The following is a 12,295-nucleotide window of genomic DNA, read 5'->3' as shown; positions in this document are numbered from 1 at the left end:
GTCTGGGGGATGCTGATGCCCGTGGGGGACCCGTGCTGGAGCAGTTTGCTCCTGGGGGATGGACCCTGTGGTACCGAGCCATGCGGGAGCAGTGCTTGAAGAGCTGCTGCCTGTGGGCAGCCCCCGCAGGCTCTCTCCGGGGCATCTCGCGGGAGGGACCCCATGTGGAGCAGGGGCAGAGGGTGACCGTGAAGGAGCGGTGGAGACAAAAGCATCAGGGACTGACCGCAGCACCCATTCCCCCATGCTCTTTGGGGTAAGAAGGTGGACGAGGGTGGATGGGAGGAAGGTGGTTTTGGTTTCTTTCCTTTGTTTCTAACTTCTGTAGCTTGTTAATAATAGCCAGTAGGTTTTATTAATTTCCATACTCTGAGTTTGTTTTGCCCTTCACAATAATTGTTGAGTGATCTCCCCGTTCTTGTCTCAACCCTTGAGCCCTTTCCTCCTTTCGAGGAGGGGGAGTGAGCAAGCGGTTGTGGTGGAGCTCAGCTGCCCACCGGAGTAAAACCACCGCAGAGGTGTGTCCCACAGTCACTGCATAGGCCAACAAGAAGTCTTGCAATGTGAATCCTTCACAGTGGATGAGAAGTGCCCCCTGCCCCCTTCTTTTGCTCCCTCCATAGAGGTTCACAGTCCGAGGCAGTCGCGTGCTGTGGCGGAGCAGGGGATCACGGTGGCCAGGCGCTTTTCCTCATCGAGGTCACTGGAGGCAGGCGAGGGAGCCACAAGGACCTGGCAAGTCGACTCCATGCTTCAAGACTTCCTCCAGCCAGAAGGAAAGAAGGGTAATGGTTGTAGGCGACTCCCTTCTGAAGGGAACAGAGGGTCACGTATGTTAGGTAGACCCTACCCATAGGGAAGTCTGCAGCCTACCTGGGGCTTGGGTCAAGGCCATTCCCAGGAAACTTCCTGACCTTGTTAGCCCCTCCGATTTTTCCCCATTAGTGAGAATTCAGGCTGGCAGTGATGAAATTGCTGAGAGAAGCGTGGAGGCTACCAAAAGGGACTTCAGGGGACTGAGGCAATTGCTGGATGCAGTGGGCACGCAGGTGGTGTTTTCCTCTATCCCTTCAGCCCTCCCCGAATTTGCCAGATGAGTGTCAGAAGATCTCTTTATATGGGAGAGCCCGAGTCTCCTTCCCAGAAGAACACCTTGCTCAGAGGATGCTGGTTTAAAGCCTACAAATCATTTGCCCTGCATTCAGAAATCCGGCCACAGCATTAAAGCTCTCTGCCAGCCTCATGGACAGTGTGGTTGAGGTCCCCCGCTTGTCGTGGGCTATCCCTTTTGCAAGGGAACCATTTCTAGCCACAGGAGGCAAATGACACCTCTGTCTTTGTGTATTCTCCCTTTGGCCGTCCCAAGCCCTTGTCCCTAGCTTGCCCCTGAGTTTCCCTTGGTACTGTGAAACTCACAAGACACATCTGCAAAAGGCTTGGTCTGATTGTCACAACGGAAATAACACATTTGCTGTTCAGAGGATGCTCCTGGCCAACAAGGGAGACAAGCAGAAGGAATCAGAGGGAATGGTCACATGGCCATGGGAGAGGAGAAGCAAAGCCCGGAAGGCATGTGAGGAATGTTTTAGCAATTCGTGTCCATAAAGAACAGTCCTGTCTGCCTCTGGGCCCTGCACTGGCAATTTAATTCTTGAACCACAGATGCAGTGTGTCCCAGTCTCCCCCTCATTCTAGTCAATCTATCAAGTCTTCAGAAAATACTCCTCAAATTTATGAACCTGTTTGCTTTTGTTATTCCGGACTTCTGTTTCTAACAGTTAAAGCCTTTTTTTTTCTGTCTTCTTCGAGATTAACTTAACAGTGCTATAGGTGTGACTGTCCTGTGAATGGCTGGTGAAGAATGTTTTAATTACTGGTGAAGTGTCAATAGGAAAGTTATTTGTGTTTGTATGAAGTCTTTGATGTCTGGGGGTTTCAGAACAACTGATAACTACTAGTGACTGTTATGGGATACTATGCAAACCTCTGGTATTTGGCCAGGTGGCCAAGATACTAAGAAGAAGAAAAAAAGAAGCTGAAGGACGGCTGGGAGACAAGACCTGCAGAAAATATTCTATAAACTTGGTACGATGCCAAAGGAGTACAAAGGGGAAGGACTTGGAGAGGAAGACTACGAGCCTTCAGCATGAAAGACCCCTAGAGACCCTCAGAGGAGACTGATGCGCATGCTCCAGTAGGAGGGACTGGACCCCGGAAGCTAATTATAATAACCTGTTTTTTTTAGAAGTATTAATGAATATGTATTAGTCTAGGAGCATAAAAATCAGCTGCTTGATGTAACTGGGGTGCATCCTGCTGGAACGGAGACTCCCAGTGCACCCAGTGCTGTTTGCTAACCTCTATTCTTTTATATTCTTTTAATAAATCTTATTTTTTTTATTTAATCCTAATTTGAATCCTGAGCCATTTCTAACAGGGAGAAGAGAGGAAGACAAAGACCCGCACTACATGACATGGTTTATTACATGCCAAGGTGGTGGGCGACAGAACTTGGAATTAAAGGCGGGCTGTTATCTGCACAGAACCGCCTTGTTTTCTGGACTGGGACGTCCTCTGCTCCACCTTCATCTGGTCTGTAATAATGTTCAGCTGTGAAAATAGGGAAATGCAAAATAAGGAAATGCACAAGGCAAGAACACATGTTTTCACCTCCAATTACCAGTATGTGAAAAGTTAGTGAAGGAAATTCCAGAAGCTACAAACGGAACGTTGTGAGCTAACCTGCAAACGACTCTTGCTTAGCAGTGTTAGCCTTAGTCCTCTGCAGCCCTCTTCATCCTCGAGTGTCCCTACTCCCTAAGCATTCAAACTGGGCATTCTTTGGAACACTACTCCTAAAATGCAGCTTCCGAATTCACTTGAAAAGGCTGAAAAGGATCTGCCTTTGAAAAGGCAAACATGTTCGTGCTGCCACCTGGCCCTACCGCAGCCTTCGGTGTGGCATGTCTTTGTCTGGTGCCTGTTCTCTCATTACCATTTGTACGGTCATTTTGTCTATTCTCCCTTTCTTTCCCTTCACTCTTTCCCTTATGGCTTTGCAGAAGAAGAAGGGCACTCTGTATTTTGCACACCCCCCAATGACCAGAGGTCTTCAGCCCTCCCCCATACAGTTGTGTACTCTTCTGATGCTTAGCAGCATAAAGACGGTGTGTTTTGGACCCACAAAAGGGATTCTAACTTGAGGCTCAGAAGCGTAAGCTTGCTCACAGATATTCTTTCAGAGAGGTTGAGAATAACATTTATGAATGCTGACCTTAGGCACGCAGGCTTCAGTGGTGCTTCGGGTGGAGCTTAGCTTGTTTTTGTCTAGACTCTGACGAGCTCTGAAAAAGTCAGATGCATGCAAGAATTATATTTGGTTACAGTTTGGCAAAGCTGCTCTCCAGGTCTTTGACCAGCATTTGACTTCTGAGAGTGGAAGGGATGAATGGCGTCTAAACACAAAAACATCATTTGATTTGAGGTTTTTGGAGAGCCTGCATCCATGGTGCAAAAGTATCACCGATGCTGTGGATTTATGTGGCTTCTTCTGGAAGATGCATCAGCTGCATAAAGAGTCAGGGATATCCTCCCCTGCCTAAGGAAAACTCCAATCTCAGACTTGCTGCCGAAATGGCAGCCAAAGCCATAGACTTCACAGAATCAGGTTCTGCTCTCTAGAAGGCTCATACTTCTTTAAGCATTCTTAGTTTGTTGCCACGACAATAGGACATGCAGTTCCTCTTTTCTGCCTTACATCGCTGTATTGGGTGTACATGGCAGGGTTTGGGTTGCAAGGGGCTGCAGAGGTGGCCTCTGTGAGAAGGATCTCCACGCTGCAGCCCCCCCATGGGTGGAGGAGCCCCCGGTGGAGCAGGTGGCTGTGGCCTGGAGGAGGCTGTGGCTCATGGAGAGCCCCCATGGGAGCAGGCCCCGGGCCGGAGCTGCAGCCCGTGGAGAGGAGCCCACGCAGGAGCAGGGGGGCTAGGGGGAGCTGCCACCCATGGGGGACCCGTGCTGGAGCAATTTGCTCCTGCGGGATGGACCCCGTGGTACAGAGCCGTGTGGGAGCAGTGCTTGAAGAGCCGCTGCCTGTGGACAGCCCCCGCAGGCTCAGTTCAGGAAGGACAGCATCCTGTGAGAGGGACCCCACGGGGAGCAGGCGCAGACAGGGACTGTGCAATTGTAGGCATATTTACTGACATCATGTTGACCAGGCATGCAAGAGGGTTCTTAGGAGGAGAACGTACAAGGAAAAAGCAGCATCTTGCTCTCACTTCAAAAAGCAGTCTGGACATACCTTTGCAGGTTTTTTCTCTGGATGTCTTCTGAGCTTTCGTTCCTCCCGACAGTAGTGCTTGTACCTTTCCAGTTTTGCCTCAATGGACTCATCTGGAAAAGTATGCTCTTGCAGTGTCTTTCTCCCTCCATCGTCCTCTTCAGAGTCAGCATGTCTGCTTCTGTGCGTTGGCTTCTTGCTCGGAGAAGCACAAGGAGGAGATCTTGACAGTTCATGCATGTCTGGGGAGGCTGCCCGTGTCTGAAGCAGATAATGAAATTTCCATCACCACAAAGAAGAAGAGAACCATCCCCCCATCAGTTGCACATAGCCAGTTTCAAGGGCCCAGCCTCACTGAGGGCACGGCACTCGCCTCCTCACTACCACCAGCAGTCAAGGCAGAACACAGAAACTACCACAGGGCAACGATCCTATTTCTCAGGAGGAGAAAGTAAGCCTTTTGCAAAGGCTCCATACATAATTCTGTTCAGCTCAGTGACTTCTGCGCCAGTGGAGAACAACGCCTCACAGAAAGAAAGAGGGGCAAGACCCCAAATACAAATATGTCCTGCGACTTCTGGTATGAGCACTTGTTCCTTTTCAGGCCCTTTCTTATCTCTGTCTCATGCTGTTGCTTTTGCTCGTGACCCACCTTGGACGTCTTCAGAAGATCTTTGAGGTATGCCACCTCTTCTTGCAGCTGGCCATTGGTCTTCTCCATTTTTTCCTGAGAGCCACGCAGAGCAGACAGCTCTTCTTGCAGGTCACAACTCTGTGCTTCTAGCTGCCTGTATTTTTCAGACTCCATCTCCAGCTGCTGCGAAAGTTCTTTGAGCTGTGGAGAGCAAAGCACAAAGGGGTAGGGCGTCAAGATGGTGTTTGTCACCTTCTGACTTGGTATTGAAAGTAAAGGCAGGCTCGTCTTTTAACACAACAGCTTTTAGATCACTGCTGGCAGGATTCCCCAAGTTTCCATCCTTCCTCGGTTCTTCTGCAGGGAGACGAGACTGGCCTGAAAGGTGCTAGGGACGCTCTTGCCCGAAATGCTCCTCTGCTCGTGGGACATCAAACACGCCTCTACCCAGACACCAGAAAGAACGCCTATTGTGTGTGTGTTGGGGGAAGCGCTGCAGTGCAGAACGGAGTAGGCACGAGCAACCAATGCTCTTCCTGCCGTTACTCTGAAAGCTTTGGAAACAGTGCCTCAGGAGGCCACTTTGACAGAGCTGCTGGAGCTAGGCCTTTTCTCTCTAGGTCAAAGCTGATGTGTGGTTGCAAGGATACGGAGGATATAGCAGATGTTCCATTAAGTCCCAAAGGTCAGCAGCGGTGCTGTCTTGCTCTCCTCCTCCAGAAATATACCCTTTTTATACCTACTAAAAATACACTCGGGAGGTTCCTGCCTATTATAAATAGAAAGCAAACAAACAAACAAAATAAAACCAAACAAAACAGAAAAACAGAAACCCTCAAAAATAAAAAAAAATCAAAAGCTAAATGAATCTTCATTTTACAGTGCCTACACACAATGCTATTTCCTCTCAAATAACAGCACTCTTCTAATGGCAGTGAAGCCACGAGAATGCTACAAGCCTTTGGACTAAGAATGGGCCACCACAAGGGCACTTGAGTCCTTCTACAGAACCTTCTAAAGCACACGTGTGCCTTAGCAGCACCTCTCAGTAACGAGGGGAAAGGTAGCTAAAGGGTTCCATGCAACTGAACAAGACACCCATGGCAGCTCAAAAGCACTTCTTGGTCCTCGACATCAGGGTGCCCATGGCTAGGGAAAGACGGGCTGAGACAGCAGCTGGTGAGCGGCAAGTTACAAAAACGTCACTGTCTCAACTCCTAAGACAGGGCTCCAGAAGTGATCTTGGGCAGAGCCAACTTCAGACAGGTGGAGTTGCACCTGCCAGAACTGAAAAGTGCCATGGTCTGTGAAGCCACTGAGCCCGCCAGCCTTGCTGTGACTCTCAGCTTGTCCTTCCTCCACAGAGCAGCCTGCCCTCAGAGTGCCCTCACAGATACTGCTCTGCACGTTCATTTTGACTCATAACGACAACTGCATCTGCGTTCACCTGCTACGTATGACAACAGAAGGAGCACCAAGGAGAGAACAGACAACTCACAATACAAGAAGCAGCATGGAAAAAAACAACACAGGCATGAACATTAACAGACAAAAAAAAAAAAAAAAAGACAAAATCCTGCAGAATCCAGAGCTCATGTTTACCTATCACATAGCCAGTTTCAAGGGCTCAGCCTCACTAAGGGCAGGCCACTCTGCCTCCTCACTACCAGCAGTTGTCAAGGCAGAAGCCAGAAACTGCCCCAGGTCAACCGTTCATTTTAATCTGGACGACACCAGTTCTCAGCACTCCGTTTTTACCTCAGAGCTAGTACTAAGACATTTTGCCTCTGTAAGACAGTGCTCTGCTTGTAAGCCTTTTCCATAGGCTCCATACACAATTCACGGGGACTTCTGCACCAGTGGAGAACAACACCTCACAGAAAGAAAGAGGGGCAAGACCCCAAATACAAATATGTCCTGCGACTTCTGGTATGAGCACTTGTTCCTTTTCAGGCCCTTTCTTATCTCTGTCTCATGCTGTTGCTTTTGCACGAGACTCACCTTGGAAGTCTTCAGGAGATCTTTGAGGTATGCCACCTCTTCTTGCAGCTGGCCATTGGTCTTCTCCAGTTTTTCATGAGAGCCACGCAGAGCAGACAGCTCTTCTTGCAGGTCGCAATTTTGTGCTTCTAGCTGCCTGCGTTTTTCAGACTCCATCTCCAGCTGCTGCGAAAGTTCTTTGAGCTGTGGAGAGCAAAGCACAAAGGGGTAGGGCGTCAAGATGGTGTTTGTCACCTTCTGACTTGGTATTGAAAGTAAAGGCAGGCTCGTCTTTTAACACAACAGCTTTTAGATCACTGCTGGCAGGATTCCCCAAGTTTCCATCCTTCCTCGGTTCTTCTGCAGGGAGACGAGACTGGCCTGAAAGGTGCTAGGGACGCTCTTGCCCGAAATGCTCCTCTGCTCGTGGGACATCAAACACGCCTCTACCCAGACACCAGAAAGAACGCCTATTGTGTGTGTGTTGGGGGAAGCGCTGCAGTGCAGAACGGAGTAGGCATGAGCAACCAATGCTCTTCCTGCCGTTACTCTGAAAGCTTTGGAAACAGTGCCTCAGGAGGCCACTTTGACAGAGCTGCTGGAGGAAGGCCTTTTCTCTCTAGGTCAAAGCTGATGTGTGGTTGCAAGGATACGGAGGTTATAGCAGATGTTCCATTAAGTCCCAAAGGTCAGCTGTGGTGCTGTCTTGCTCTCCTCCTCCAAAGGCCCGTTGTGTTGGTCACCAGCAGAAAGGGGGGAAGAAGGGAAGAGAAAGCACCACCGCTCTCAGATTTATCCCTATAGTGCAGCCTTTCCATACCTCAGCTTTAGCTGTCTCCAATTCCTCTCGCAAGCGCTCTGCGTCTTTCTCATCGTCCCTGCGCTGGCTCTCAGTAGCCTCAGGTGGGGCTTCTGACGCAGACAGACTTTCAGGAGCACCAGGAAGTTCCATCTGCAGCTGTCTGTCTCGATCCTAAAGAAATGGGGTTCCGTGAGCATGACAAAGTCAGTGAGAGCATGGGAATATGAGCTGTGCTTTTACTCATTAGCTTCTACAACGAGGTCAGTCTTCTGCCTGAAACAAAGCATTGGAAGCGCGCCACCGCCGGGCATCTGCACAGCTGGGGACCTCTCTCCATCTTTCTTAGCCTCAACCACCAGCAGCTCTTTGTGAGGGTTTCTGTTTCTTAAAACACAGGGGAGGCTTAAGGTTTTTTCTCTTCTTGGAACATAGGCTGAGAGACTGGGCAGGGGCTTTCTGCCTACACAAAAAGGCGGGCAGCGGAGAATGGACTCTGCAGAACTGTTGTTGCCTCCAGGGGCATTTCAGCACTTGCAAAGCAGAGGCCAGACTTCTTCTGCCAGAGCTTAAGCATGGCCTGGAATCTCCCTGCAGCTTCTGAGAACATGCTCGCAACCAAGGCATGCACACTGAAAGCAGAGCTGCAAGCCCTCAGTGCTATTCTCTGGTATGCCTTCGTTGTTGGCCTTAAAAATTGCCACGTGAAGGCTACCAGAGCGCTGGTGAGGTATGGTGAAAAGCAACAGGTTACTCCCAGCCAGCCCCTTTGAGAAGCTCAGAAGATTTTAAGCAGCGGGAAGAACCTTTGCTGCTTCGTTATGTAGAATATGCTTCCCCTCGACTGGAACTCTAACTGAAAGGCCAGCTGCAGCAGGACCCAGGTCTCATAGCAGTTTCACCAGCTCAGTGCAAACTGAAGAGCTGGGCTGGAGCACAAGTAGTTCAAGGGCCCCCAGTCACAACCATGTGGCAGAGGCAGCAACAGAGGGAAGCGAGCCCAGAGGTAAACTTGCCCCAAAGTAAGCGAGCCAAGTGGCAGCCAGTGGGTCCTTCACAGAAAGTACCTTGTGATCCGTGGGCAATTCAGCGTCTTCCTCCTGCTCTGCTCCTACAGCTGGCAGGGCGCCTACAAGGGATGGACGAAGCAAGACAGTGTGAGCATTCCTGGCACTCTGCGTTTCCCTGCCAGTCAAGCCCTGACCCCAAATACGGGAAAGGGTTTGACATCAGGCCACAGTCCTCATCAGCTCTTCCACACTACAGGATCCTACCTTCTCCATCCAAAGCACCTATGTGTAATAGAAAACGCTCAGTCCTCCGAGAGCAGATTTTGCTGGGGACTGCTGTGTCTTGTGCAGCATCAGCAGAAGCTTCTCCCGTCTTTTCACAGCGTGCGCGTTCTAGCAGTTTCATGACAATGCTACGCATAGAAAGAGAGAACGTACAGGCAGTCAGATCCAAAACATCCTTGCCCAGGATCCTTGCTCTTGCCGAGGACAGCAACTGACTTGGAACCGGTTCAGAACTGTCTGTGTGCGGTGTCAGTCTCCCCACGATGGTGGACCTGCTACGCCACCAGGGATCTCTTTGAGGGTTTATCTGAAGGGACACTGGTAAGATCCCCACTGAAAGAACAGGCGCCTCTTCCCTGCTCAGTGGAGTGGAACTGGGCTTAGCAACACAAGCAGGATTTCTAGGAGAGCCTTGTGGGTGGAAGTTCTCCTCTACTTCCAAATCCTTTCTTAACTTGGAAAGGAGACATGAGAAGACATCACTGAGTCCAGCTTCAAGAATGGTCTGAAGATATCATTAAGCCTTTGTGCATCTACCACAAAGAGTGACAAATCAGCATGGACACTCTGACAACTCAGCGGCTTTGACAATGATGTACAAAACACTCACCCAAAGTGTCCCGAGTAGAGTGCACAATCCACGGCTGTTTCGGGAGTGGTTTCTTTGCAAGCAATCTTGGCACCATAGGAAAGAAGTAGGTCTACTACATCCATTTCCCCAACAGAAGCGGCAAACATAAGAGCAGTCCTAAAGCATCCAAAAGATGATATATGAAACATAGCAGCATTTGCAGGCTCTGTGTTGTTGTTATTGTAATCCCTGTTTACTCCCCAAACAATTCCCTCCCCGATTCCTACAAGCTCAGGGAAAGCAAAGCCACACACAGGGGAGTGTTGCAGGACTGAGGCTGGAAGGCACCTCGGGACGCCTCCTGGCCAACTGCCTCCCCAGAGGAGACTCAGCCATGAGTCCAGACCACGTTGCTCAAGGCTTCTTCCATGCTGCTCTTCAAAGCCTTCAAGGATGGAGGCTGCTCAAACCCCTGGCACCACCTGCTCCCCTGATTGACCTTCCTCATGCCGAGAGGGTTTCTCCTAAGCAGCTCTGGGAAAGCCTCTTGTTTCATTTAATGCCCATTGTCTGTCGGACAACACTGACTCTCTTTCTCCTGATTCTTACAGTGAGAATGCTAAGGAGACCAACATGTGGTTTGGAGCAATGCCTCACCTTCCAAACATATTTTGAGCACACGCATTCGCTCCTTTTTGAAGAAGAAAGTTTACCATCTCTTTATGATTGCTGGAGATGGCAAGAAGAAGCGGGGTATTTCCCTCCTGAAAGGATAAAGAATCCCAGTCAGAACAGCCCAGATGAATTAGGTGCCTTTCCCAAAGAGCAGCGCTACCCAAATTCAAAACTTACCCAGTCCTTTGCTTCAAGGTGTGCACCATGCTCAATTAACATCTCTGCTAGAGATGTGTTGGGAGCTGCGGCAGCCAGGTGAAGGGCAGAGTTGCCTCTGTAAACTTGGAAGTTTGGGTCGGCATGGTGCTCTAGCAGAATCGCCACGCATTCTTCATGCTGGCTCTCCACTGCCTGCAAACAACACAAAGAAAAGGAAGGACTCGTGCCATGTTTCAGCTTCCCAGTGCTGGAAGATAAGAGCGTCTTCCAGGACAAACTCGTGTGCGCCTATTACGTGCCGATTGCAACTTTCAGGTTTCTCTACAGGTTGGTGTGAAGAATGCAGCAAGACACTTGTCACTTGAAGCACAATCGATAAAGCCCCACTTAGAGCAGAGTAATGTGTTCCACATACCTTCATCAGTGGCGATCTGCCAGTGTTGTCGCAAAGGTTCAGCAGGCACTTCTCTTGCACCAGGAATCGAACAACATCTGCATGGCCGTTCGCACAAGCAAGGTGCAGAGGTGTCCTAAAACCAAAATAAATTAGCTTTCCACAGGCAGGCAGTGCCCGAAATCACTCCCGGCTCTGGAACACGCGCAGGGCCACAAGTCTCCACTTGCCAATGCCAAGCGGAACGTAAGCTTTGGAGGCTGTGGAACTCCATGAAGACTGTGAAGTCCGTGTAAGCCTCCAAGTTTTTCCACAATCAAAACGGCACAAAAGCGGCAGAAGGGCGGTGAACGCCCCGACACTGATCACCCACCAGACAGGAGAGAACTGCTAATGCCCGAGCGGCCGCTAAACAACCCCACAGGGAGAGGACAGGGCGGTGGCGGTCGGCGGCACACCCTTCGAGCAGCGCTCGAGCCACCCCAGCAATTCCAAGCAAAGCTGGATTTTTCCCCTCTGCCAGCTGAGAGGGAAAAGCCCTCGCAGTGATCAGCTCTGACCAAGGGTTCCAGGGGAGGCGGTGCCCTTGCTGCGTGCTCCTGACTCTGCCCTGCGCTTCAGCCGTCTCTCCGCGCAGGGTGAAGGCTTTGCCAAGGGCTGGTAGGAGCACGTTCCCCTGACTATGTCCAGTGCCAGTGACTGCCTGGCCGGACGAGGCCCAGTCTCAGCCCTCCATCGCCTCAGCTCTTGCTGACACCTGCTGCAGAAGGAGGGTTGGTGCCAGAGCCGCGTACGCAGTGGCACCAGGCTGAAGCTCGCACGCCACAGGAGAGCGATCCCAGCCCGAGCCTTTAAGATGCCCCCCAGCCCCTCACCGCTTTGCCTGGTCCAGACGGTTTTTGCCTAGTCTCTTCAGCCACCAGTGCTTCCTCAGCCGGGCCAGGTCGCCACGGGCAGCCGCGCGGTGCAGCCCATGCAGGCCCTCCTCTGGCAGCTGGTGGGCATCACTGTCTCTGGACAGCAAAGTGCTGCTGGGCATCGGACGCTCCTGGTGCCCCAGGAGCCTCTCCATGCTGCAGCAAGGATGTGGGCACAAGCCCAGCTGGGGCCACTGGAGCCCTGCGGGCCCTGCTTGGGTCCGACACGGACAGGTGCAGGGGCAGGGGAGCCGAGCCCCGAGCAGCGGCTGTGGCCTGGCACTCCCAGGCAGGGCAGGGACGCACCGAGACTCCCAGCCAGGGCAGTGCTGTTGCTCCCACAGCAGAGGCAACAGCACTGAGCACTGCTGGGGGCACTGTACTGTGTCTCAGCATTGTGTCACATTACGTCACAATGGGCGTCACCAGGGGCGTCACTAGGCGTCACCAGAGCGTCCCTAGGTGTCGCCTTAAGTTGGAGGGCCACACTGCCCCACACTCCAGCAGTGACTGCGGCAGTTTCTGGCTCCTGCCTTCAGAGCTCTTTGTGCCTCAGTTGACGTTCTTCCGCAGTGTGGATGGGGATCTGGGG

The 12,295-nt window shown here is 51.3% G+C and overlaps 1 protein-coding gene across 1 annotated transcript; it reads right to left on the bottom strand.

Annotated features, from left to right (window-relative positions):
• Window positions 1-2,503: 2,503 nt before the first annotated feature.
• On the bottom strand, window positions 2,504-12,049 carry LOC113843706 (uncharacterized). Its single transcript, XM_072033044.1, has 13 exons — window positions 11,662-12,049; window positions 10,808-10,922; window positions 10,411-10,584; window positions 10,216-10,322; window positions 9,598-9,735; window positions 8,967-9,115; window positions 8,760-8,821; window positions 7,714-7,866; window positions 6,915-7,097; window positions 4,932-5,114; window positions 4,301-4,540; window positions 3,275-3,344; window positions 2,504-2,610 (listed from the first exon to the last, which is right to left on the bottom strand). The coding sequence occupies exons 1-12, from the start codon at window positions 11,856-11,858 to the stop codon at window positions 3,291-3,293; spliced, it is 1,755 nt and encodes a 584-aa protein (XP_071889145.1). The 5' UTR covers window positions 11,859-12,049; the 3' UTR covers window positions 2,504-2,610; window positions 3,275-3,290.
• Between the last annotated feature and the right edge of the window lie 246 nt (window positions 12,050-12,295).

The sequence above is a fragment of the Anas platyrhynchos genome, chromosome 1 (assembly GCF_047663525.1).
Source record: "Anas platyrhynchos isolate ZD024472 breed Pekin duck chromosome 1, IASCAAS_PekinDuck_T2T, whole genome shotgun sequence".
Classification (NCBI taxonomy): Eukaryota; Metazoa; Chordata; class Aves; order Anseriformes; family Anatidae; genus Anas; species Anas platyrhynchos.
Note: the sequence above shows the minus strand (reverse complement) of the source record. Positions and strands in the feature narration are given on the sequence as shown.

Bases quoted from the DNA above. Each gene is read 5' to 3' on its own strand.
- LOC113843706 (XM_072033044.1), bottom strand. From the start codon at position 11,858: ATGGAGAGGCTCCTGGGGCACCAGGAGCGTCCGATGCCCAGCAGCACT. The intron at 10,323-10,410 runs GTAAGTTTTGAA...TTATCCTTTCAG, and splicing joins ACCTTGAAGCAAAGGACTGG to GAGGGAAATACCCCGCTTCT. The intron at 5,115-6,914 runs GTGAGTCTCGTG...TGCTCTCCACAG, and splicing joins ATCTCCTGAAGACTTCCAAG to CTCAAAGAACTTTCGCAGCA.